We start from the raw sequence: 27,017 nt of genomic DNA, 5'->3' as shown, positions 1-27,017 counted from the left end.
GGCTGCCAGGGCCCCAATTTCCCACTGAGGGTTTTGGGGAAAGCGAGGTGAGCCTGTGACAGAGGGATGCTCACCGTCACGCCCTCTCAGGCCTTCCCTTGTCTTCAGAAATTGGGATTTTCACTGGGGAACAAGCCCTGCAGATCTGGGCACCAAGACCACTGCGGAGCACAGCCAACCCGCAGACCCGGGAAGCTGCCTGTGGGTGGATTCCAACGTCCCGGGCTGGAAGGAGGCTGAGATGGGGGCCTCCAGCCAGCATCGTGATTCAGTTAGAAATGCCAGCTTTTATTTTACTCTTTCTGGACCCAGTGAAGAACAATCACAGAAGTTGAAATTTGAAAACAAAGACAAGAAGAAATGCCAGCCCCACCTACTCATATTACTGACCAACTTATTTTTTCCAGTTCTCATTTAGAATTTGGGATGAAAATAAAAATTTAGATCGCAAGTGAGAATCCAGTCTGATTCTCACTCCAATGGCTTTGGAGGGTGCCCTGGACGTGATGGAGCGGACTTCAGTGACCATCCCTGCTCTGCTGCTCCCTGCCCCCAGCCCTCCACGGACGGAGCTGGGCCCCCATCAGAGGACAGGGCCGGGGACAGGACACACCTGAGCCTGGCCTGCCCTGACTGAGTGGTGTGGACGGGTCTCCCGGCTGTCTTCCAGGCAGGTAAGGCCGGCCCCGAATACACCCCTGGGGCTCGTGGAGGGACCGGAAGCGGGGACATAGTTTATGGCATTTTCACTTTCTCGGCACAAGAAACTTCTGCCTTAAAGAAATGCTGAAAGAACATGACCTATTCTGATAATGTTTCCCATCTTATTATCTCTGATCTCACGATCTGGCTGGCTCATTCGCTCTGTGCCCCATGCACTGCCTCCTCTTGACCTCTTCTGGAGAGAGGAAAAGCAAATTATCGTGAGGCTTTCTCAAAAGAAAAGCGTATTGGAATGGAAGTAACTTTCTTTATTTTCTCCCAAGAGCAAAAAGTTCTCACGAAAGAGAATTCTTTCGTCTCCATTGTAAGTGTAAAAACAAAACACAAAGTCAAATGCAGCTGAAAGTGGCTTCCCCATGGTCTGAGTCACTTGTGTGAAAATGGGCCTTGCATTCCTGACAGAGCCGCACTCTGCAGAGGGAATGTGTCCAGCCCCGGGACTGCGGGGCAGAGGCTCGGTTCTCCCGAAGCAGGCTGGCCCCCAAGGGTCTCCTGTGTCTTCTTCGCTACCTGAACGTGATCTCCAGCCAAGCCCTCTTCTCCCGACAAAAGCACAAAAAACAGTGATCGGAAATGAAACTCTCTTCATCTGGCGGGGGTGCGTGAGCTGCTGTACAGCATCCACCTGTCACCTACGCCAGCTGAGCCAACGCCGTGGTGAACTCACATCTTGTTTGTCATATCTGCGCCTCGCTTGCCTATCTGAAGTTCCATCAGCAACTTTCATGGCAGAGCAGGAATGTAACAGAAAAATAAATCAGTGCCTAATGGCCCCGGAGAGCCGAGGGGTTCACAATTATGTGGCGTCTATGTACTAATCTACCAGACTCGAGGCTCAAAGGAGCTCGAGAGCCTCCTCCAAGTTCCTGCAGTGATAAGGGGCTGGCTGCATTGAGCTGGGGTTGGGATAAAAGATTTTTTATGATAATTATCTTAGTGAGGAACATTTTTGCATTTTCTTTCTGTGCGATTCAGAGTTTAACTGGTGGGGGAGGCGGTTACTGGGGAGGCATGATCTTGACAGGAAAGAGGAGGGAAAGTCAAATATTTGATGTTGGGCTATTATGTGTGGCAAGCAATTAGCCCACAGATGTTTGATAAATTATTAGGAAAATGTAGACCCAGGTTATTTAATATCGGGGCTGGAGGGGGGTGGGGAGCAGAAATCAAGGTTTTTAAAAAACCTTTTGGAAGAAAGAAATTTCATTGTACAAATGAAATTCCATAGTCAAGCACTCTCCTTAAGTCAAGTAGATTTGTCTCTTGGAGCTCTTGTGCGCTATCTGAGATTCATAGATCTTTTCAATAATTATTTTAAGGAAAATGAGACCTTCCCCCCGCTACCCAGATCTCAACAATTTATTTTTCTTTTCTCGACGGCCTAAATAAAACCAGACTTTAGAGGACAGTGCAGATAGGCTTCTGCTCGTTAAACTGTCATTCTGTGGTCGTTTCCTTTCGGACACTCAGGGACATGAACGGATACTGCACCAAGGAAGGACCCCGCTAGCTGGGCCACGCTCGGTGATGGAAAGGGTAAATGAAGGCAGAGTTCTCCATGTCTGGTCTCAAAGCCTTCCTGCTAATTCCAGCACCATTCTGTCACCGTGAAATCAGAGTGGTTCCTTGGAGAAACTTGCAGTGAACCGCATTAATCATTAAGCCTTGGTGTGTTTGGAGGGGAGGTCCAAGAAGCAAGCAGGAAAACTCGGCCTCCCTTCAGGCGGCAGCACCAGCAGGAATCACCAGCTCCGGAAATGGCCAGGAGGGAGCTTGCGTTCCTATTCACTTATGGGGTCTCACCCAAAGAAAAGCAGTTAGGCTCGAACTCTGGAGCCATCTGCTCAGAGGGACCGGCATGGAGCCGATGGGCCAGGGCCCCGCTGCCCACAGAGCCTTTCCTGGCCAGCTGTTCCAGGACCCCGTAGGGGAATGGACACATGGCTTCATGATGTGACCATCCCTGCCCTGCTGCTCCCTGCTCCCAGCCCTCCATGGACGGAGTTGTGCCCCCATCAGAGGACACAGCCGGGGACAGAGGAATGAGCCTTCATCTGGGAAGAGCTCATCTGTGTGGGGCTGGAATTTTCTCAGGCATCCTCTCAGCTGTACTTGGGTGCGGAGGAAGGTGAAAGGGAAACTCACTTGTCCCGTCTCTACTCGACAGAGAGGGGCTGGCTGATCTAGGGAAAAGGAAATTCGGAAGGCTTCCCACAGCCCGGTCCGGAAGAGCAGGGCAACTCCGCATCACTGTGAGACCCACCTCAGACCCTGCATTTTCCCTCTGCCAAATGAAACTTCCCCTCACACTTCTCTTGGACTTTTAGCTACAGATGCACATTTTGCTTTGAAAGACACACATGCCATCATCTACTCTCTTCAATGAAACAAAATCTTTCCACACCACAGAGAACTCTGGGGCAGCCAGAAATGCTTCGAAGCTACAGAACTGGCTCGGTGTTTGTTCGTTTAAGTACCGGGGAAAGCAAAGGCTGCCGTTGCTGCTGCTAATAAGAACAATAGCAATAATAAAACATAGTTTAAAAAAACCACCTGGGACCCTAACACTGCAAAGCTGTAATCCACTGGGCATCAGTTCGCCCACTGCCCGAAGCCCTTCTTAAATTCTGGGTGCACCTCCTGGGTGCCCCAGGGAAGAGGAACAAGAAAGCCATTAGGTTGAGCCTTTGCGGGGGCGGGCAATTTCTGCCAGCCTGGGGTCTGCAAAAATGGAGGCACCCGGCAGTTGGGGGCCGCGTGGCCCTCCTTAGGTGGCTTGAGGTGATGAGAGGCCCTGGGTCCTCCCAGGCGTCTGCTCCTCTTCCGGGTGGGCTGGGGTCTCCCAGGGGCCGTGGCCCAGTTCGGGGGAGGGGTCTTACCGTCCAGGCAGGGCGGCACTGTGCCCAGCGGGTAGACGCCTTCCTTCACGTGCACCAGCAGCTCCTCACCTGGCTCAATGTCCTTAATGACTTTATAGTAAATCTAGGATGGAGAGACCAGAGAGAAAGGGTGAGTGTGGTTTGTTGGTGTCTAGAGAGCCTCTCAGTGCACACTCAGCCCTCACACTGTGGACACAGCTCAGCCTGCACTTGATTTTCCTCTAATTGCCACCAAGAGGGTCTCCTCAGGAACTTTTGCAGAGTATGCGCAGAAGGAATTGCGTCCCCTTTTAATTTGCTTTATTGGGTTTTAGGATATTCATAAAGGGGGTGGCTGACTAAATAGGTAGGATCCGCATCAAAGTTCCCAGCTGGGGGTGTCCTGGGGGCACAGCAGAGCCCTGCTTCCACCAAGAGCCCACCTGGGTGGGTTCTCAAGTTTCTTTTGTTCAATTTCATGTATGTAAGTGAGACACCCTTTGCCAGTGGTGGTGGGGGAGGGGGAGCTCAGGGTGTGGAGTGAATCTGGTTGTTTCTGAAAGTGGCCATGAGCTGAGCCTGGCCAGTGGGTCAGGACACGGGGCTGTGGTTCTTCCATGAGTGGGGATGCCATCAGCCAGGATGGCTGGGGTGGGCAGGACTGTGTGCCCACTGTCAACTTGGCGCCTTGAGGCTGACCTCACAGGCGAGAGTCTGGGATGGAGGACACCCTTGAGAACTGGTGGGCTCAGGTAGATTCTGCAGCCTGGTCAAGCCCTGGGGGCGAGGGGACCTCCATTTGGAACTCTACTCACTGAGCAGTGCTGTTGGGGGCTGTGTCACTGTGGCTTGCCAGGGGCCTCCTGAAAAGAGGAGGTTGTCTTGGGGTGTGGAAGTGGTGGTCGAGATGAAGAAAATTAGAAGCTCAGAAAGGGGAGGCTGGGCCATCTGAGGCCTGGGTCAGGGCGTGGGCTGTGCCGCCAACACCAGAAACCCTGCGTGTTTGGTCTGGGAGTGTCTGGCGGTAGGTGTGTTTCTCTTGGAAGAATCATTGCCCACCCCGCACATGTGGGTGTTTGAGACTCTCTTCTGATCACAGTAACTGGGGAACTTCCAGGGACCTGCAGTCCTGGCCGAAGGACTGGCTTCGAGGCTGGGGAGGAGCCCAAGGAAAATCCACCTGCCCCTGCGGGACCTGGGGCTGAGGCTCCTCCAAGAAAACAGAGTGGTTGTAGACTCAGAAAGGGAAGAGCTCCCAGGGATGGAGGGGACATGGCCCTCCTTGTGGGTGACACTCCCATCCCCACTGACCATCCTGTGTCAGGCCAGGCTCTCCAGTAGCTGGACCTGGCTGGGGTCTGTGGCTGGACACAGCTTGGCACCCCCAAGACAGGGCTGGGCATGGCCCCTGCATGCTCCTCCCCATGACCCCCACATTGTGGATTTCACTACAGTCTGCCAGTCCCAAACTGACTCCAGAATGACACCAAGGAACTCTCAAAGGACACACAGAAGCCACAGCATGACTGTAACGCCCAGTGTCTGTTACTCCCAAGACACCCAGACAGGAACTGCACGCAGGAGGATAGCAGGCGCACAGCCTCTCTCAGCAGTGTGTGAAGTTCCCTTAGGGTGCGTCATGTAAGTTGCTAAAACTATGAGGAGATGTAAAAGTGGAGAGGAGAAATTGGCCCACAGTAACTTCTTCAATTAAACCCATTGTTATCAGGACCCCAGTTTTGTATCATCTTATCAAAAAATAAAATCACACAGTGGCTGAATAATTGTCTCTTTTTCGAAAAAGAAACTTGAGCCACTGTATTAGAAAATTGGACCCAAAGTGCAGAATGAGAAGCACCAGCTGGGACAAAGCCCGGGTGACCCTGTGAGCTGTGCTGCGGGTAGCATTGTAGCAGACGCAGGTGGAAGGGGCTGCTGAGTGTCCGGCCTGGCTGACGCCCCTGGGGCAGGTGGCCTGGCCCGGGCACTGGGCAGGAGAGAGGAGGGTCAGCGGGCGCATCAGAGGCTTCTCAAGGGTCCCTGTTAGAGGGTGATGTGGACCCCTGCCTCCCACCCCTTGGCTCCAGGCCGCACCCCCCCCAACATGGAGGGTCCTGATGTGAGACCTCTGGCATCCTCCGGCCCACCCCGCTGCTCAGCTCCGCTCCAGTGGCGGGCAGAGGGCTGGTGGGCAGACGGGGGCTGGTCGCGGCCCTCCTGGATCCTCCGCCTGGCCCCCTTCGAGAGCCTCCGAGACTCCCCTGACCCCCGCCCCCAACCCATCCCCTCTCTGAAGCCCACAGACACTCCCAGGACACCGCCCAGACTCCCTTCTCTACACCCTACCCTCCCAGGGCAGCCAGATCTCCTGGGATGCCCCCCACCCAAGGGTGCTGGTCCTCCAGGGATCCCCCACCCCAGCTCCGAGGGCGCCAAGCCTCCCTCCTCTGATCCACGGGGCTGCGGAAGGAAACCCCTTCCCCCCTCTTCCCCCAATCCGAGGGCCCCCGTGTCTCCTGGGACCCCACTCCGGCTCCGAGGGCACCAGATGTGCCTGGAGACCCTGCCCTCCGGCGCAGACACTGCCCTGGAGCCGCCGCCGCGGGAGGGCGGCTGGGCCGCGGGCGCCCCCTCCCTGGCCCGGGACCTGCAGGAGGAGGGCGCCTTGGCCACGGAACTTGGAGCCGCAGTCGGAATTAATCGTTATTATTGCTGATCGCAGGGCCCGAGGCAGGGCGGGGTGGGGCGGGGCGGGGGTCCCCGACCTGCCTCCAACTGCTTTGGGGGTCAGAGGTGAACGGGAATCCGCGCAAACTTTTCCGAAGTCGCAGGCCCCGCCCTTGCCAGCGGCGCTGAGGTGCAGACAAAAGCCGGCTGCGTTTTTACAGCCTGTCCCCGGTGTCACAAAGGCCTTATCAGCCAGACGCGCCGAGAACGCCACTGTTCCTGGCCGGCGGGGTCAGGCGACTTCCCGGGACAAAGGCCGGCTGCGGTGGGAACCGGGCGTCTGCGGACCCAGCCTGGGCCGGCTCCTGGCTCGAGGGCGTCACAAATTGCGCATTTACTGTACTGCAGGCCCCTTCCTGCAGGGCCTGTCATAAATTATGACTGCAGCTCCCTACACATTCCTGCCGTCTGCTTATAATCCTCCTTCCTTGTGCGACCCGCGGTGGGTCCTGCTCAGACCGCACTAAGGCAGCATGGTGGGAGAAGTTTGTTCAAGCAAAAATAAAGTCTGGAGTTTCTGATAGCCTTTAGCCCCCAGCAGCGGCCTCAGGGAGGGGGACTGGCCCCCAGAAAGGAAGAAGAACAGTATATTTTCTTAAGCGACGGCATCTAAGCATCTATGCCTTTTTATAAACACTTGCGTCCGCTACGCTGTTGAAGTCGTGCCTGAGTCCCCGGGTTGTGTTGCACCGGCAAGGCTGGAATTTTCTCTTTGGTTTAAGGATCTGAGAGGGTGGGGAACCCTCTTAACAACAGCTGAGTTTACTAGCGCCAATAAATGTCTGCTCTAAATGGCTTTAAAAAATAATGACGCCAAACAGACTGGATTTGAAGTTAAGTCCTTGTTCCAACACTTCAGGTTCTCTTTGTAACAACAATGACTTGACTGAACATGGGTGAACCACACGAAACACGGGTCCTCGGAATTCAAACTGTATTTAGCATGACCCTGCCTATTTTCTCCCCCTTTTATCACTTTCCAGACACAAAGAGGCGGCTTCTTGTAGGTAAGCGGAGTTCTGGGACAAATAAATGGCCACGTTCTCAACAGAAGGCAGAGAAACTGCCTGCGAAAAGCTTAGAGTCAGGCTGGGGTTTCGGGGTGTGTCAGCGTTCATTCAGGCGGAGCCTTTTATGAAAATTCATATCATTGCTCCCCCGCAATATTCTTTAAGACACAGAAATCATTTAAATTTACAATGGCTGCCAGCTTTGGGATACCTTCTCCTTACAGGTCTTTAAAGAAAGCTTTTTTAAATATCAAATCAATTCACAAGAAAAGAGACGACTTTTGAATATGAAGCTCTAAGTGGTACGGTTTTCATTCCCGCTTAATCATAGAATTTAACAATATACATAGACGAAAAACTCCACGTAAATGCCACCAGGTGGGAATCACCAGACTGCAGACTAAAAGGCACTGGGGTGAATCTGGGCAGCGGCTCTTCCTGTTTTCTCTTTCCTGGAGTAAATGAATTTTTTCCATCAAGCGAACTTTTGGGCTTTCTTGTCTCTTTTGGAGCAGTATAAGAAACTTTAAAGGCAGGCTTGAATCAAATAGGTGAACCCTCTTTCCGTGTGCTTACTGGAAAAAAACTCAATCGCTCACCATTCTGGATTTCAGAATTCAACTGTGCTTGAGTTTGCTGTGCGAGAGGCTCTTCTCACAAAACATGTGAAAGCAGCCAGTGGAATCGAAATTCTTCCAAAACCGTCTCCCAGAAGCAAATTCCCCTGGTGACCCAGTCTTCCTCTCACCTGGCCTTGGGAGAGAGAGAAGACGTTGGTCTGAGGATTGTCCCCTGCATTTTGGTTTCAGCTCTCGGGACCTCCCCCGAGGCAAGGCGGCTGGGTCTCCGCGCTGCTCCCGGCTTCATTTTAACTCCTTGCTGTCTCCACGCGCTGTGAGTGTGGGAAAGCGCTGTGATCGCCCCAGCCCCGAGGCTGGCCCGGAAGCTGAGCATGTAGTGGTGATGGTGCTCTAAATGCCAGCAGGGCCAGCGCCCCGATTTGCAGTGCTGGGGTATGGACAGAGGTCTCTTTTCTCCCTCCCCTGTGCACGCCTGTGCTCACGAGCCTGCCTCTGGCCGGCCTGGCTTCCCGGCTTCCCGGCTTCCTCTGTACTAAGCGGCTGGAGGAGACCACAGTCAGGCTCCCGGACTGCAGACAGTCCTGTCCTCTGGCAGAGCGAGCAAAAGCCCGCTGGAGTCCCGGGCTTTGCCACATTCTTCTCCTCCCGCACACGGCTGAAGCATTTTTATTAAGCCTAAGTTTTATGATTGTGTTGTGTGCGATATGCCGTCACCTTCCCAGCGATCAGACATGAAATAAAACTCTGTGTACACTTATCTGTTTCCAGTTGTGTGGTTTGGATCTGGATTATAAAAATGTAAATGACGGGTCCACAGTTAAATTACCTTGATCATTCTTAAATAGCTTCTTCTAGTAAAGTGAGCCTGTGATGAGCAGGAAAGAAATACACACATCCCGACAGGTGGTTTGCGAAGGGGTTCAGACGGCACAGTTGAATTTAAACCTTTTTTTTCACCAAGAAGAGGATCAGTTTGTTCCAAAGGGGGCCCCGTAAAATGGAAATCAAAGCAACTTGAATATGCTTTGGGAGTCTTTTGTAAGCTGGTTATGAAATGCTGAAAGGAGCGCCCTGCCCTCCTCCTTCCCATTTCAAGGGGGTAAACTGTATCTCATGGTTGGAGGCTCCTGCGTGCCCTGACCAAATTACCAATCTATGATTTTTAATTTAAAAAAATTATGAGGATGGCTGGGGGCGATGGCTCCCGCCTGTAATCCCAGCACTTCTGAAGGCCGAGGCTGGTGGATCACTTGAGGTCAGGAGCTCGAAACCAGCCTGACCAACATGGTGAAACCCTGTCTCTACTAAAAAATACAAAATTAGCCAGGCATGGTGGCAGGCCCCTGTAACCCCAGCTACTTGAGAGGCTGAGACAGGAGAATCGCTTGAACCCGGGAGGCGGAGGTTGCAGTGAGCCGAGATCGTGCCACTGCACTCCAGCCTGGGCAACAAGAGTGAAACTCTGTCAAAAAAAAAAAAAAAAAAAAAAATTGTGAGAGATAAAAGCAAAGGGAATGTGGACATGTCTGGGGTCAGGGCAGAACAAGATGATGGGTGTTGGATGCCGTCCGTTTAAAATCCCAACCCTGACAGGGCACACGCCCAGACAGAAACGCAGGACCCAGGTCAGAGCCCAGGACGACAAAGCAAAAGAGAAAGGCCCTCTGCTGACCCGGGAGACCCCGGGTTCTCATGCACACCCAGCATGGGCTCTTGTCCACGCGGTGCTGCCTGGCCACCGGCGGCCACTCTTCTAACACAATGCCTTCGCGGAACACGCTCTGTGGGGGGGCTGCGCTGCTCCACGGCGGGCGCCGGGACCCCTGCTCTGCCCCTGGAAGGCGCTGGGGTTTCGGGGTTTGTCTGCTGCCCAGGCAGCCCCAGGGTACTGTGCAGATTGGGGCTGCTTTTCTCAACTCAGGGGTGCTGCAGGTTGTTTGCGAGCCCCACAGCCGTTCCGAGGTACACTGGGGGACCCGCACCCAAGTCTGGCTCCCTGACATTCGTGTTCAACCTCAGCCCCGTCCCCCGCCATCCTCACCCCGCTAGCCAGTTGACATCCCACCACCAACATTCTTGCCCTATTGAGGCAACGTGAGAAAAAGAAAAACCAAAAAACAAACAGCGCCGGCCGTGAGAGTCCCTTCCCTGCCTCACGCGTCCCCCTGTGGGCGCTTCATCGCCAAGCTCTTGTTTTCTTTCTTAAAGTTAAAACAAATTCAGGAACTGCCCCTGTCTGTGCCTCCTGAAACATCTCAAACCAGTTCATTTGTTCATATTTACAGGAGAAAGAACCACCCAAGGGTGATCTGAGTGTCTTGAATTTTCCAAAAAGGAAAGTAGGAGCCAGGGGATGGTGGGGGGCGCATCCCCAAAAAAGTGCACGGAGATCCCGAGGGTCCCTCTTACGCTCATGCTCAGATGAGGCAGCAAGTTAAAGTCTCCCACGACGACTTCTGACACCTCAAGGCCCTACCTCCCTTGCAATCCGAGTGCCCTGAAAGTCCCAGGGCAAAGGCTCGGTCCCCCAAGCTGTGTGCGTGGCTGTTTTGCTCCCCGCAGCTCCCCAGAAAGCCTGTGCTGCTTCAGGAGCAGCGGCACCCTTGGCCTCGGAAGGGGCCAGCGTGCCCTTGGCTGTGATCTGGGGCCTCTTTGTGCAAATAGAAAACCACAAGTCCCCTTTTGGGCGACACGGCCGGGCCCAGGAGCAAATTCATGACCCAATGTGGCCTCTGCCTCTGCTCAGCTCTCCCATGAGCCAAGAGGAGGGCTGGGATGGGCCTTAGAGAAGCAAGGGCCGGGGATGGGCCCCGTCACCTCTCAAGACGTCCCCTGGGGCCAGGAGGGGGGATCTTATTGCTAGATGAGAACGTGGAGGTGGGGCCCACAAGCAGCCCCCTCAGCCCCACACCATGGGGATAGCTCTTGTTCATGGAGAGGACGGTCCAGTGCCCATAGGGCCTGAGATGGCGAGGGACAGGATGCTGGGCCAGCCCCGCCTGGGAAGGAGGGTATCCGGGCCTCCATGCCGCCCTCAGCTCAGCCGATCCTGCCTCCGTTCATGAGGCACCGCGGGGCGGCAGGGCAGCGGGGAGCCTCTGGGGAGGTGCTGGCCGGTTGCTGAGGCTTTCCAAGCTCTGGGGCTCACATGTTCTCAAGCCCCTGTCCCTTGCCTCTCCCCAGTGGCTGTGGAGGAGCACATAGCCAGTCCTCTTTTGTACAGGGCAGGTGTCTTGGGGCATGTTAGGTGATGCTAGGGAGAGGGACATGTGGTCAGTGATCTGAGCAGGCTTCTGGGCAGCCAGAATGGGTCCTGGCCAGACAGACAGAACCGGGCCTGTGGGTGCTGCACCACCCAGCTCAGCAGGTGCCCTGGAGCGCCTGAAAGCATCAACTAGAGCGCCAGTACACTGCACAGAACCATAAGGGATGTGGGGGTGGCGCCGCCCCCAGACCTCATATCAATGCACAGCAGCCCGCATCCAGCGAAGGCCAGGAGGAGCCTGGGATGGGCCAGAGGAGGTATGTGACTCCCCTGCCTCCAAAGTGCCCCTGAAGTGTGGGTCTCACACCAAGGACATAGGAGCACCCTGGAGCCCAGGCCCCAGTGTTTGCTTAAGTCCTGGCTGCCACTAGCAGGAGACTCAGGAGGAAAGCCCCAGCCTGGGTCCCCATCTGAATATCGACCTGAGTTTTCAGTTCAGAGCGACCTCTCTCCTCTGCCCAGCAGGAGAGCTCATCTCTTCTGGGAGGCTGTGGTTTCCAGAACTTTCTTTTTAGGATGTTTGGACCATCTTCTGCCCCAGTCTCCTTTTTCCTCTGAGAATGGGGGCTGAGGTCACATGTCTCGAACCTCAAAATGACGGTGATGCTTTTCTGACCGAAGTATTTTCCCTGCTGAATGCCATTTGGCAAATTCGACGTTGTTTTACGGACCTCCGATGTTCAGATACGGTTCCTTCTCTTCTGTGTCTGTGCTGTATTAGAGGTAGGGTGAGTGTGCAATCTTGCAAAAGAGAGACAGAGAAAGAGAGAGGGAGAGAGAGAGGAAGGGAGGAGGACTGTTCACTTGTGTGTGTTTGTGTGGGGGGAGTGTGGTGTCCAGAACAGCCAGAAAATCCCGGTGGGACTTCCGGCCTGGTGGAAATCTGGGAAATGGCGTTAGTGTCGTGTAATGTTTCTTTCTCAAAGAGAAGCTGTTAAAAACTTTTTAAAAATCTTGGTTTTATTAATATTTCAGGGCCGTTTTTATTTGAGATCAAATAGGTTGCTTTGCAGGAACCCACGTTTCCGTGGTCAAGGCCAGGGAATGGAAATGCTTTCCACTGCGGCCATGTGGCCATCACAGCGCACACGAGAGAGCATTAAAACACTAGATTGAAATCTATGATATCCCTTTCAAAAAGGCATTGCTAAAAGTCATTTCATACGAGAGTCTATGGGTTTCTGAGAGCAGTTTTTCATATTTTTAGTGTTTAAATGTTATTATTATTCAAAGGAAAATACGTCCCACACAATGCTCATTTTCCTTTGATAACTGAAATTCACGGTTGAGATTTCAGGAGGAGAAGCTGCCAACTCAGCCACCTCACTCCCCGTGCCTGGGCAGCGAGTCTCCTCCAGCCTCCGGCCGGCTCCTGCTTTCCCGGGCGTTTCCCGGGCATTCCAGCCACGTGGCTTATCCAGCTCAGAGGCGCACCTTTGCGGGGACATGGGCAGGAGCGCTGGTGGCCCTGTAACACCCGATGTCACCCGCTGTGCTACCTATGAGGGTGTTCTCAGAGCAGAGGGCTCCTCTCCCTCTTGGAGGGGAAGGGTCACACAGTGCGGTTGAGGGGGTCAGAAGTGCCCTGAGCGGAGGAATTTCTCTCTGCTTTGGGCCAGTTTGGCGTTGCATTTGCTTAAATGTGCATTTCAAGTTCCCTCTGGGTTTGTGGCTTTAATTCAGCCTACGGACCAGACCGAAAGCAGAGAGAATGAATCCCTTGAGGCGGTGTTGGAGAGAGCCGTCTAGCGGGTCAGGAGGTATCCCAGTAGTTTTGACATTATCTGTGGTTTGGGTAATAGAGCCAAGTACGTTTCTGACTCTAGGACCGAGCTTTGGAGGGAGTCCGCACTGTGGGATAACGGCGGGGTAAAGGGAAGGAACGGATCAGGATTCAGGATCATTCTTCCATCCTGGCAAAAAGGATTTCTGCCCCCGGTCCTGACCACGGAAACACAGTTGGCTACAAAGCAGTCCCTTCCTTTTGGACCTCGTGTGTAGCTAAAAGGAAAGCTTCCCTGAAATATTAATAATACAATGAAGATTTTTTTCAAAGACAGGCTTCTCTTTGAGAAGATTACACATCTGTTTGTTTTTTAAAAAGCTAGACACATAAAGATACCCACTTTACTGCTTAAGTTTAGTTCCAATGTTCTAATAAACATTTATTTCTTAAATAAAAAACTCTGGGTCCTTCATTACTGTAGTTTGCACCTCACAAAAGCACAGCCCTGCCCCAGCACTGTGGTGCCCCTGCCCCTCGGCTTCCCAACAGACGACCAAGGACACACACTCTCTGTAAATCTGAGCCCCAGAAAAGGATGGAAAGACGCGTCCTTCTACGCACCTCAAGCCCAATTTTCCTTCACTCCAATTTCACTTTCATCTGGAATAAGGAAAATATTTTTTTAAGTTCTGTTCTTATGTTTATGATTATTCTTTTGCTTCCTCTCTGTATTTTTTTTTTTTCAATCATAAAAAGTTATTTTAAACAGTTTTGGCTCTAACTGAAGGCCATGGAAGTCCTGGTAGTACAGCAGATTCATGTCCCCATCCAGAACGAGCTTGTCCAGCAGAGCAACTGCTCGGTGGAGACTCTGCTCCACAGCCAAGGGGACAGCAAATGAGGGAGAGCCCCTGGCAGCCAGCCGGGGTCTGCGGGACCTCCCTGGAGTTTGCTCTCTGCATTTCTTAATGCAAAATTGTTTCTCTCAAGTCGAGAGCCTTGAACCACTTTCAATGGCTTGCACAGGCTACCCGGGAATGTTCCGTGACGTGGTCTTCACACACATTTTTCACAGCCATAGGATCCCTTTTTTTTTTTGCAAATGAAATCTCATGTATGACCCCAAGATATTACAGGAAAAACCAGACTGCTGTGATGGAAGGGGCCGGGGACCCCGGGCACCCTGAGGAACGCACGGTGTTGAGCACGCAGGGTGGAAAATGCCGCCCGGGAGGCCTGGCTTGAGAGTGAGAAGAGCCTCCAGGGGCCACTGGCAAGCTTGGAATAGAGAAATTCACGAAGCAGCGACCAACTCTGGGGACACGGTGCCTTCTGGAGTGGAAAGAGACTCTGCATCTTCTCCCCGATCAGCCTGTGGGTCTGGACGCCTGTGCCGGTGGTGGTGTGGACCAGCCGTGGAGGTCAAGGGTCCAGGGAGCTTAGTGGGGGCCTCAGTCTTGAGGTGGCAGGGACGGAAGCGAAGGTGTCACTTGCCTGGTTCAAAGCCCGCAGGACAGGGACTTTGTGCCAAAAAGGCCAAGGCCTTCAGCAGGCTGGTCAGAGGCCCTGGAGGCTCGAGGAGGCCCCTGAGTGGCTGCCTCGTTGGCCGGTGCTGACTCTTCGGAAAATTCAGTTAAACAGCGCCATTTAGATGGGTTCTTGCAGTGACGGTTCCTGCTCTATGCTTCTCCCGTGTCCTTCGGGGAAGCGGCATTTGCAGGAAGTGTGGACCCTGTGATCTGGGGTCCTGCCTGCTTCATTGCTCTTTTCCACCCGAACCACCATCCTGGGGTTCAGGAGCTGCCAGCCTCGGGCAGGGGCCCTGAGCAAGGCTCCAATGGAGCCCTCTCGGGGTGAGTCAGCTCCCCAGAAGCCAGCGCTGGCCGAGCACCAAACAGTGCCCCCACCGCAGGCCAGGGCTTGGCAGATGTCCCCAGAGAGGCTCAGACAACCCTTGCCTCGGCACCTCCGCCAATCTTGGTGCCGCGTCCTCAGGGACAATTCCAAGGGGCAGAAGTCCCCGTTATGAGCCCAGACCTACCTGCTCACTGATCTGACACATGGTGAGGTTCTGATCATCGCAGGAGCACGCCACACGGATGTACTTGAGCCAGCTGCCGGCCCCGGCCTGATTCGCATCCACACAGAACTTCTCGCTGCCCAAGTCTTCGGAGATCTGCTGGGAGGAAAGTGAAGCAGGAGTCAGAGGTGCCCTGTGTGCTGGAGTCTGCACACTGCCTCTGGCCACCCGGAAACCTGGCTGTTTGGGCTCAAGGAAGAAGGCAAGTCGGCGTCCAGACCTCAGCCCACCCTCCGGGCATCAGCGGGGCTCCCAGCCCACCCAGACTGCCCAAGCCTGGGAGTCTCCAGGAGTCTCCAGGAGCCCAGCGGAAAGGCAGGGAATGGCCTTTTCTTTTCTCACCGAACAGATCACTGCCCTGGCCCGGCGATAAAATGAGCCTCCAGAGTCGCAACCCCCACCCCCGTAGCAAAGCTGTCCCACGTGTGAGAAGGCAGAGACCACTGCATCTGGGAGCAGAGCCCTCTGCTGAGGAGCTGGGGCGCTGGGCTAGAGAAAAGCGTGTCTGAAGGCGAAGGTGTTGCTGGGCGTGCATGTGCGTGTGTGTGTGCACGCTCAGGGCAGCCTGCACACCACTCTGACAATAAGAAAAGCATCTGGTTTCCTTAAAGCTGGAGAGTTTCAGTTTGACACCCAGCAGCGTGAAGACGCCTAGCTGTTCTCACCACGCCCGCAAAGTCCCACGCACACCAACTTGGCTTTATTTTGTTGTTGCTGTTGCCTCTGAATGGGCAGAGTGGCCACCCCTAGGGCTTTGCTTATTTGCTGTCACCCCTACTCCTCTGAGGACCACTGATGAGGAGACCTGACCTGCTGTCCACTGTGGAGAGATGGTGTCACCTCGACCAGCCTGACCACGGGTGGCGGATGCAGGCCTCCCAGTCTCCCCCACTCTGGCCAGTGGCTTCTCTGGGTTCTGAATTCAAACCAGCGGCATCTTGGGCAAGCTTCTTGGGCAGCCCAGCCCAGACAGGGCAGGAGGGAGGACAGGGGGCAGGGGCTGGGGACACACCACACTCAGGTCCCAAAAGTAGAAAGGCTATGTCTCTGTGGGCAGGAGTGCCCTTGGGCAGGTGTATCCTCCTGGATAGGTGTATGTGGGTGGGCAGCTGTGTCCTTGGGCAGGTGCGTCCTGCTGGACAGGTATGTCCAGGTGGGCAGCTGTGTCCTTGGGTAGGTGTGTCCTGGTGGGCAGCTGTGTCCTTGGGTAGGTGTGTCCTGGTGGGCAGGTGCATCCCTGAGCAGGTGTTTCTGGGTGGGCAGAGGTGATGGATAAGGAAGTCAGAAGGACCCAGGGAAGTCAGGATGCGACAGTGACCTGTCCAAGTGAAAACAGTGGAAGCTGACTCTGGGCACCATGGGCCTCTTATTCTCTGGAGTTTTCCTGACTGCTCCATGGTGAACTCTAGGACCTGGCAGAGGGGAGGAGCCGCCCACCTGAGGTCGGGAGCTGCCCTCTTCTGACCAGAGAGTCAGGTGCTTTGTGAACAGTGCAGGCGTTCCCCGGGCATCCTCAATGACCAAGGGCCCACCTGGCCTGAGAGTCCACAAGGAAACGGAGGTTTCAGGAGGCAGCTGCTTAGCTCAGGGGTGCACAAGGGTGCTGTGGAGTCCGCCTGTGCATCTGCATCCCATCGGCCCTGAAACCACCCCCCCCATAGGGCCCATGGGAGCTGCTGTGGCAGCCTCGTCCTCTGAGTGACAAGTCTCTGAGCAGGTACACTCGGGCCAAGCTCTGTGGGACACCTTAGGGGCTAGTTTGGAAAGAGGCTGTGAGCTGAGGGGCCTCAGTTCTGAGACTTTTTGCTTTTTGGGGACTTTATCATTCGTGCCAGAGCAAAATGAAATGGACCTAATTCTCAAAGGGAGGACGTGGACCAGAGACAGGCAGGTGGAGCCTGGGCAAGGTGGAAAGAGGCAGGGATGTGAAGGATGGGGAGAGACATCTGAGGAGCCTGCCAGGGCACAGGAGCGCCCCGGCCCAGCCTCTGTCCTCAGCTGCCAGCGTCCAGACCCTCAGGAGGTTGGGGCCAAGAGCATCCACTCCTGTGTGCACAGGTCCCGGTGACCCCAGTGCCTGACCCTCAGATGCTCGGCATGCACTCTCCCGGGTTCCTGGCCATCTCAGGCCTAGTGCTGGGATTCTTTTGAAAAGTTCAACGTCAGCACCAATCAACGGGGAAGCGTGTTGTCCACGTGCCCTGGCTTCTGTGTGTGGCTTCCAGGGAAGGTTGGTCCCCAGAGCACAGCAGAGACAGGGAGAGGACCTCAAATCTCCTTTCGCTTCCATTTACTCTCAGTCTCCTCGCTGACATCCTCTACCAAGCTGGGGTTCCCGACTAAGGGTTTCCAGAGGTGCTGGGTAAGACAGATTGGGGTGCAGGGTGGGCGGTCAGCCAGGGCAGACGGGGGTGCTCCTGGGGTCTCCCTATCACACACAGCCGTGCCTGCCCCTGGAGCCCTTCTGGCTCCATCCAGGGCAGTGGGAGATTCACTCGAAGGCTGTCTTATTTCAGAGACGGCAGCGGCAGAAACGCTCCCAAGCTCGTGGGCTGTGGTTGCTCCAGTCACCAAGTGAGTGTGAGTGAATGGCCAGGTCCCTTCTCTGCCCGGGGTTGGCCGTGAGTCCTGTCCACTCGGAACTGTAGATGGGCCTGTGGTCCAGAGAGGACGTGGATCCGAGAAGCATAACTAGGCTAGAGGCTGGCGCCCGAGGAAAACATTGGTGGCGGGGGAACGCTCAAAATACAAATGATGAATTAGCAGGAGCACAGCCGGCCACATGGGGCTGGCAGCATCCCAGTCCCGTCCCCAGCCCATGGGTCCACTTCTCCATTGAGGCCTGCTGATGTCACAGCACATCGCACACAGTGCCTGTGGGCTGAGGGCTGGCACTCACCCAGGGCGGGCCGTGCCCTCCCACCTGGGACCCGGACTTTTGTCCTCAAAGCTGGAGTCCCTGGGCCACAGCACTCCACTGGTGCAGCCAGGAGTACGTGCTCCTGAGTGCATCCCCCGCTGAGCCCAGGGCCCAGCTGATGGGGCTCAGGCCACTTCCCGAGAGGCAGGACTCACTCCTAATGCACCCAACATCTGGACTCAGCCAACACCTTCCCCCTGTTCTGGGTCCCGGTTGGCTCAAGCCTCGCTTTGATGGGGAGTCTGTGGCCACCCTGCTGCTCAGGACTCAGGGCAGGTTCCCAGGGAGATTCTCTCTGTGTTACCAGCTTCTGCAGAGACAGCTCTGCCCTAGGCAGGACTGCAAATCCCTTGACATTTGAGGTCCTGTTCCCTAAAGGGGCTGCAGGAAGGGTCCTCACGCTGTCCAGAGAGGTCACTGCCTGCCCTGCCCAAGTCCAGGGCCAGCCCAATCCAAGAACCACAGACTCAGCAGCCCGCCCCGCCGCACCCCATCTCTTGCCAGGACAGAAGTGGCAGGGGCATGGCATGGAAGGGAGGAGGCCACAAGCGGCTGGTCGCCACTGGGAAGTCAGGCTTCCCATCCTGTAGGTGCAGAGCCAGGGCCACCAGCCCACATGGTGAGGCCCCTCCCCAGGCACAGAGACCTCTCAGGGCCCTCTCACTTCCCACCCTGGCTGCTGGTGCGCATCAGGAAACCGCTGGAAAGGCTCGCCAAGCCAGAGCTGTGGTCGGCAGCCCTGCCATCTTCCTCTGCCACAGGGAGGGAATGAGGCTGGGCTGGCCAAGACCCACGGGGCCCCGTCCCACCTCATCACTGGCCAGGTCTAGGCTGGAGGTCACTATGGGGCAGGGGACTCACAGCCCCTGTATAGGTAGGGGCCTGGGTGCTGGTCTCTCCCTCTCTCTCTCCCCTGCTCTGCTTCTCTGTCTCTGTATCGCTCCCTCTCAGTATGGGTCTCTTTTGGGCTTTCTCTCCTCATATACGGTACAGGGGCTGGGGAGAAGATAAATGACGCTGTGAGTGACCACAGCCATGGCATGGGCTTCTCCTGGGGCCTGGTTGTTAACTCGAGAGTGTTGGCCTCCGTCGGGCGTGGTGGCTCATGCCTGTAATCCCAGCACTTTGAGCGGCCGAGGCGGGCGGATCACCTGAGGTCAGGAGTTCAAGACCAGCCTGGCCAACATGGGGAAACCCTGTCTCTACTAAAAATACAAAAGTTAGCTGGGCATGGTGGTGTGCAGCTACTTGGGAGGCTGAGACGCAAGAATCACTTGTACCCAGGAGGCAGTGGCTATAGTGAGCCGAGATTGTGCCACTGCATACCAGCCTGGGTAACAGAATGAGAGACTCCGTTTCAAAAAAAAAAAAAAAAGGAGTATTGGCTTCACTTTGACTTCCAGGCCTTGGGGTCCATCTCCCCAGGAAATCCCTGGAAAAACAATCTGTGTCCCTGGCTGGCTGACCAACCACTATTTTAAGTGCTCCCAAGCCCCTCGCCTTACAGGCGCGCATGTATCTGGGTGTGTGCTTGTGTGTGGGCGTGTGCCTGCATGTGTGTGCACAGGTATGTGGGTGTGTGTGCATGTGGGTGGGTGCACCTGTGTGTGTATGTGTGTGTGTGTGTCCATGTATGTCTGCTTGTCCTGGGGGAATGGGGTGAGAAGCCTTCAGTGAGCAGAAGGCTGACGCCGCAGGAGGACATTGAAGCGATGGCCAATTCCCTCTCAAAAACGTGGGTTCTGTGTCTGGAGGAGAACCCTGGCCCCTTCCATCCAACCCCACATCTGAGGCCTCCTCAATGCCTGTGATCCGGCCACTGATGGCTGCAGGTCCAGGAACCCACCTGTGCCCTGGGACAGCCAGTCTCCGGACACACACCACTGTGCTCTGTGGAGCCGCCGCCCACTGCGCTCCCAGGCCGCCGGTGTATTGCTGAATGCATCGAGTCACCGGGAATTGTTTTTTGGGGCATAGGCTCTCCCTTCTTGCAATGCCCCCCTCACCTTGCAGAATAAGCCTCTCTTTTCCACATGACGGCCCTGCAGGTATTTGCATGCGGCCTGAGTCCTAACCCTCCCGTACCAGGGTAAACATCTCTGGCTCTCTCAAACGTGTCTGAACAGGGACACGGCTGGTTTCCCACCCACATGGGACAGTGTTCTGGAGCGTCCGGTCTGTCCCTGACCCTCTCGGGTGCAGAGGCCTGGAGACCGGAGGCAACAGCTCCCCCAGGGGTCCTGGTCCTGAGTGTGTGCCCAGGCTTTGCTGCCCTGCTGGTGGGTCCCCTCCCTGACAGCCTCTCCTCCCTTGTCACTCTCATTTCCTGGGCATTTCTCCTCGTCCCCGGGAGGCCTGGGCCCCAACCCCTGACCAATTGGATGGTCACAGGGTGGGAGTTACACCTGCCTGGGGTGACTGAGGAGGGCTTGGTTAACTCCTTCCTTCTACAGAGGGGTGCCTCTGAGGGGGGCCAGGTGGGCACTGACCCTTCCTCCAGGAGAGCCAGGACGAGCCCTGGTCTAAGGGCCCTGAACCAGTGACAAGTGTGCTGGGAGGGGGTGCTGGAAGGACATGCACCAGGAGGGGTGTGTTGGGAGGGGTGTGCCGGGAGGGGGTGCACTGGGAGGGCTGTGTTGGGATGAGTGTGTTGGAAGGGGTGTGTTGGGAGGGGTGTGTTGGGAGGGGTGTGTTGGGAGGGGTGTATTGGGAGGGGTGTGTTGGGAGGGGTGCGCTGGGAGAGGGTGTGTTGGGAAGTCCAGGCTTGTGTCTGCGGTCGGGGTCATGTTGGGAGGGGCTGCGCCAGGATGGGTGTGTTGGGAGGGCTGTGTTGGGATGAGTGTGTTGGGAGGGGTGTGTTGGGAGGGGGTGCCCAGTGAGGTATTGCACTGGGAGGGGTATGTTGGGAGGGATGTGTTGGGAGGGGTGTGTTAGGAGCGGGTGCTTGTCTGCCTCGGACGGGATGAATACGCTCCGGAGGGGTGTACCGGGTAGTGGAATGTGGCTGGGGGAGGGTGCACCTGGAAGGGTGCGTTGGGAGGGATGAGTCTGGGAGGGGTGAGATTGGGCAGGGGTATGCCCCGACCGCTGCCTCCTCCTGCCACCTTTCCTGTCCTCTCTCGCCTTCCTCCCCAGGGTCTCTGTGCACTCGGGGCCACACTGGGTGCTGTCGAGACCCCTTGCTCAGTGCCGCGGGCCTGTGAGGTGGATACTGTGTTGCTGCCCCACAGTACATTTTGTAGAGGAGAAAACGGAGGCCCCTGGAGACAGGGCCAGCTCCCAGCCCAGGCTGCTGGACTCCAGAACTGTGCCATGGCCGCCCCGTGTGCTCTCCAGGGCCGACTCAAGGACCAGAGGGAGGGCCCCCACGCCCTGTTCTGGGGGTCACAGGATTTCCTGTGCTCTGGAATCCACACAGCAGGCCTGGGCAGTCCCAGGTCCTGGTCCCTGCTTCCCTTGGCGTGAGACTTGTCGGCACCCACAAGGACAGAGAGAGGCCACCCCTCCCTAGCTTGGTGGCCCTCAGGCTGCCCAAGTTGCATCTGACCGGGGCTTTCCTGGGCTTTGGGTGCTCCTGGAGATCAGGGATCCGTGGAAGAAACACTGGCAACAGGAATGCTCAGAGGTAGGTGGTGTCAAAGGTCACAGCCATGTACACCTGAACACAGGCTCCTTACTGTACCAGGTGGGGCCAGCGCCAGGATCTGTGCCAAAGGCGATGTCTCTGCCTGCCCTAGGGCGCGAGCCCAGCCTTTCCAACCTGGGTGTAAGCTACATCCAGCCACGTCTGGGAGCCGGGCCTGTTTTGGTGTGAAAGTCTTCTAGCCCTGACACCTCCAAGGCCCTCTGGGAACCTCTTGGGCGGGCCTGAGTCCTGGGATATTCTCCATGACATAGGAGGCCAGTACAGAGGAGAAGTGGGTAGACGAACGAACGGACGCACGCACAGTGAGTGACCTACCCGGGCTCACTGCTCGCTTCTATTTACATGTGATCAATGAACGCAGGAGGGAGCCACAGAGGGAAGGAGTGGCCCAGTCCACATGTCTCCACATGGCCGGCTTTAGCAGGCAGTGGCCTGGAGGCCACCGTGGCCATTGGGTGTGTCTCTCTCCAGATCTGGAATCCAGCTGCCTGCCTGATCGCTACTTAAAAGCCTGGCTTTGGGCTGTTTGGGGCTGAGCCTCAGGAGTCCTAGGACTTCCAAAGGAAACTGCCCTCATGCCCATTCTCTCCCACTCCCCGGCACCTAGCAGCTCCCCCAGCTCATAAATCAACCCCCTCAGAAATGCTGAGCTACGAAGTGAAGTGAAGGAAAATTTCTCTTAACCTTTACTTTTTTTGCATATAATTTGAGGTTTCCTGCACTTCTAATTTGTGGGCTCTCTGCTGGGCTGGTCCTCCATGTTCAGTGGGCACGGCCAGCCGCTGGCCCCGTCCAGGGTGTGCGTGCAGGTGGGAACGCCGTGGCGTCCATCATCAGCTTGCCTAGTGGATTCTGAGCGTGCAAGGAGGAGCGGAGCCGTGGGACGCTGCCCCCTCGGTCCCACCTCCTGCTGCTGCCACGAGGCTCCCCAGAAGCCCATGGTATGGAGTCCACCTCTGACAGCCAGGAGCTGGCGGGAACTGGGAGGAGGGTCTCCTTACCCTGACCCCCTTCTTTAAGGACCCATGCGCTGATTCGGAGTAAGAAGCCCTGGCTGTGGAGCCCTGTCATAGGCACATGCGCACACGTGCACGCACACAATGGTCACAATTGATGGTGTCCATGAGTAGCTGAAACAGAAAGCCCATTCTTGTGATGCAAGGAAGTGGGGGAAAGGTGTTCTGGAAACACCTCAGTCCGGTGTGAACAGAGCCTGGATGAGCTCATAAATCCCTGTCCTGATGCCCAATGGGGGGCTGGGTGGTGATGGGACCCAGTGCTAATGAGAAATGTGGCTGGTGGGATGGGGCCACACCATGGCCAGGGACACGGGAGGCCTGGCCGGCGGTCAGCAGGCCTGGGGCCCACCTGCTTAGGCTGAGAGGGAGGTGGGAGGAGAGGAAAGGATGGAGGATGGGAGGGTTGGGTGGGGGAAGGGTGAGGGGGGGAGAGAGAGAGAGAGAGAGGCTGCTGCTTGAAGAAACAGGCAACTCTTGGCAGCCATTCCTCCAAGACGGAAGCCAGCCTCTCGCCTAAGCCCACAGAGAGACAGGGAGCAAGGGTGGGCTGTCTGGGGTTTGTCCCTGGAAGAAGCTGGAGGGGCGGTGGCTCTTAGCTCCTGCCTGACTGTGGTCTCATTGGATGGTTCTCAGGCCGTGGGGTGTGCTGGGGGAGAGATGAGGGCCAGGGTCCCAGGGTCTCAGAGAGCCCCAAGAGCATGGCCCAGAATTTGGATGCTTGTGGCCCGGAGGGACTCTCATGGCAGAGGAAGGCCCAGGACATGCGGAGTCCATGCCTGGGGGCCTCTGCTCTGTGTCAGTGCTGGGCAGATCTGAGGAATGCAACGCACTGGAAAAACAGTCACCAAATTCCACACTTTGTAGCCTCTTGGGGCCACGGACACCTTCGAAAACCTAGTGAAAGCCACAGACCAGAATTCACAGAGCCACCCAAATGCCATGTGGAAGCTCAGGGTTTAAGAGACCCTCTCCCTCTAAAAGCTCCAGACACCCAGATGCCCTGCAAACATGGGGGCTCACAGATTATGTCCCCCTAAACACCCAGACACTGGGATGCTGTGGCGCTCCCGGGGTGCACTGACCATCTCCCCCAAAGCACCCAGACCCCAGATGTCGGGGAACTCTGAGGGAGCGCACGGCCCTCGGCAGCCAGCACACAGCCCAGGTTCCAGAGCTCTGCCATCTCTGCTATGGAATTTCCTCTTAGTTCTCTTTCTCGCCTTCGTTCCCTCCTCCCCTTCCTTCCTATTCCCATTTTCTTTATTCTTTGGGCGGGGTCTCCACTTGGGCAGGCAGCGACCTCCCAGCAGCATCTATGAACATTGAAGAAAACTCTGGTTGAGACAGGGAAGCAAAGAGGAGTTTCCATCTGACCGTGCACAGCTCCCAAGCCCCTCAAGGTCCCCTGGGGTGGGACTTACGCACCCTGATCTCACACCAGTGGTGGACAGGGGCCACACAAGCCCGGGCCTCGAGGCTGTGCCATGCCATCTGCCGCAGGAGTGGTCCCTGCCCCTTTCTGCAAACTGCACACAGCGTGCCCCTGGTGTGTCCCCAAACTCGGCCCTGCCACTGCTCTCCCAGCAGCCTGGGGGTGTTGGGGACTGGGCTTCCTCCTTGGCATGTGGCTCGTCCATCGTGGCACCTCTGAGGTTTGACTTGTTAGCCATGGGCTGCGGCCCTGACTGTCAGAAATAAAGGAGCATGGTGGTGACTCAGACCCACGCTGTTGCAGCTTTAGTGAAATGAAGGGTTGAGACACAGGCTCATGAAACATGGAACACCTAGAGGTGATTGGCAGTGCGTGGAAGGAGCAGGGTCTGCGGAAACCTCAGGCCCGGCAGCCGGTGGGGTGGACACAGTGGGGAGCACCATGTCCTGGGGGGAGTACCAGCGGGACTTGGTGGCCCCCTCCCTCCAGGATGCTTCAGAGACTGACCTCTGAGTCACACAGACCCTCCCAACCCCGATCTCCCACCGTCCTCATCATGACAATGTGGGGGTTGTCTGGGGTCCTGCCTTGGTGTCCCCCTTTGGAACTAGAAAGCCTCTTTTCTGCTTTCCAGCTGCTTGGAGGCTGCGGCTACACGCAGGCGTGGTGGGCTCTGAGGAACTGGGAGCTGGCCTTCGGCACCTGCTGAAGACGTCCTGGAGGACCCCTGTGCTCAGCTCTGCCTGGACACTGAAGGTTCTCTGCTGTGTGCCTGTGGTGGCCACTTCGGGCCACTGGTGGCTTGGGGGCCTGCAGCTCCCCCGCCTGGCTGCTCCTGCTCACCTGCTCTTCAGAATGAGGCCTTCCCTGGGTCTTTCAGATAAGCAAGAAGTGCAGGCACCTTTGGCCCTTTGGGAAGCCTTTAGTGGGGTCCTCAGGACCCCCGAAGGGATGAAGCAGCCCTCGCAGCGAGTAGGAGAGGGGCACCCAGTGAACAGGCTACGCTGTGCGCTCTGCCTTAGAGAATGCTTCTGCCGCCGCTTGCAGAGCTCCCCCTCCCCATTGCAGAAAGTCTCAGATGTGCACGGGGCCCCCAGGAGAAAGCCCACAGTCGCACAGAGGGCCCTGGGCTGAGCCTCAGGGGCCTTCCTCACCGACCCAGGCCAGCTGCTAGGTGGCCTGGACCTTCCTCTGGGGGCACACATGTCCAGGGAGCCTCCGTCCCTGCCACACGTGTTGGGAGCAGCTTAGGTATAAGAGGTTTCACCTCTGAAAAGCTGTGTATAAACCGTATTTCTGTAATGGGGATCCCAGCTCACAGGTGTCATTTTTAAAGGGATCCTGCACTACGGTCAAGTGCAATGCTCTTTGCCAAGGGGGCGCCCTGGGTGCCTTTGCCTGGCTCTGCTGGCTTTGATCTGGGGACCCCAGAGCAGGGCAGAGAAGGGTCTTGTGTTGATGAGGATATGCTGGTTTCGGGGCAGGGGTGGAGGCAGCAGCAGCAGCATGAGAAGCCAGCTCTGGCCCTTGGCGGTCAGCGGCTGGGATCCCGGGATCTGGTCCTGGCCCTCCTGAGGGGTTTGCCTGGTGCTGGCCTTATACAATACTCCCTTTGGGAGGGCATGGGGACCTCCATGTAAAGTGGCAGTCACTTTCCCACTCAGCAAGCCCCCAGGAGGACACCTAAGCAGGCCGAGCTGCACCCGGAGCTCCAAGTGGAAGCAGCACGGTTGACTCCAGTTGGCTTTGGTTGGCTCTGGTCAACGCCAGCAGGCTGCGCAGGGTCTGTTCCCTGCTCCGTCCTCTTCCTGTGGATGCTTTCAGGCAGGACGTCCCAGGCCCGGCCATGTGTCCCCGTGGGGACGGCAGGGAGGGCAGCACGCGTTGGCTGGGCTCCTTCCTGGCTGCAATCCCTGCTGTCTTTCTCACGGAGGTGCAGGCTGGAGTGGGTTTGCCTCACGGGGCCAGGCTGCTGGAACTGATGCCCCAGCCCCGCTCGCCCAGCACCCCCAGGAGAGAAGCCCCAGGTCCCGCATCTGTCGTGCCTGCAGGGAGGAACCCCAGGAGTGGTCACGTCTGTCACGCCAGGTTGACCAGGCCCGGTTCTGTGGCCTTGCAGGGGCATTTTTCATAAGCACAGGGACAGATTTCCACAGCTGTGTAGACGACTGGGTCAAAGTAAGGATGTGGGGGCCCGAGCCTGAACCTGCTGAGAAACGTCCGCAACGACGGCCTGGGACGTCCCCCTGAGCCCCCTGGCACCCCGAGGAGATGTCTGGAGTCGCCACGGTGTCTGCTTGCCCAGATGTGGGTCCCCGCAAAGGCACGCTGGGGCGGGACCCTCACTGTTTCTCCAGGGCACGGCGATGTCTGACCTCAAGGAATCTAGGGGCTCTAAGGAGACTCTGGGTGTGAATACTCTGGCATTGTTGCCATTTGCCGCCGGCACTGCTGCCCTCTGCTGCCGGCACTGCAGCGGGGGGACCGAGACTATCCTGTGGAGCTCGCATGCAGAAGCAGGCTCCCCTAACCCCCATGCTCCCAAGAAACCCCAGCTCTGAGGAGCCTTTTGTGTGTGCTGAGCTCAGCCCCACCCCACTGGGTATCCTGCTTCTTACGAGGTGGAAGCGTCTACGTCCTGGTCCTGCGGTGGTGAAAGTTTGATGCCCAAGCTGCTGCTGTGATAACATCCAGGCAATCTGGACGGGTTAAGGCCATTGGTGCAAAGTCCCCCAAGCCCCGCTAGCCAGTAAGTCATTCCCTGAGCCCGCAGGCTCTGCCTCAGGCCCACTCCCCACCCTGCCCCGCAGCAGGCCCCGCACCAGTCCCCGCTCCTTATGCTGGGCCCAGAACCCCGTCCGTGGCGCTGGCTCAGGCTCTAGAGGAGGGTGGGATCCGGGGCAGCTATGCCAGAGCAGCAGCTTCTCCACCCAGAACAGGCTGCCACAGTTCAGACATTAACAGCTCTAACAGGTGTTCAAACCTGAATTTGATTTAAGTTGGGTCAAGAGCAGGAGGAGCCTCTGAGCC

General features: G+C 56.6%; 1 protein-coding gene across 5 annotated transcripts in view; it reads right to left on the bottom strand.

The window, feature by feature from the left end:
* The window catches only part of PRDM16 (PR/SET domain 16), a 252,575-nt gene that overhangs the window by 36,160 nt on the left and 189,398 nt on the right, over positions 1–27,017 (bottom strand). For 4 of the 5 annotated variants that reach the window (XR_004182315.1, XM_031663781.1, XM_031663783.1 and 1 more), the window contains exons 3-4: positions 14,932–15,066; positions 3,603–3,705 (exon numbers count right to left, since the gene is read on the bottom strand). Coding sequence is in view for 4 of the 5 variants with exons in the window: in XM_031663781.1 (XP_031519641.1) it covers positions 3,603–3,705; positions 14,932–15,066 (238 nt within the window). In the remaining variant the exon portion in view is untranslated. Of the gene's footprint in view, positions 1–3,602; positions 3,706–14,931; positions 15,067–15,312; positions 19,068–27,017 lie in introns of those variants that run through there. The other variant, XM_031663788.1, reaches the window with a different exon arrangement.

The sequence above is a fragment of the Papio anubis genome, chromosome 1 (genome assembly GCF_008728515.1).
Source record: "Papio anubis isolate 15944 chromosome 1, Panubis1.0, whole genome shotgun sequence".
In the NCBI taxonomy this organism is placed as follows: Eukaryota; Metazoa; Chordata; class Mammalia; order Primates; family Cercopithecidae; genus Papio; species Papio anubis.
Note: the sequence above shows the minus strand (reverse complement) of the source record. Positions and strands in the feature narration are given on the sequence as shown.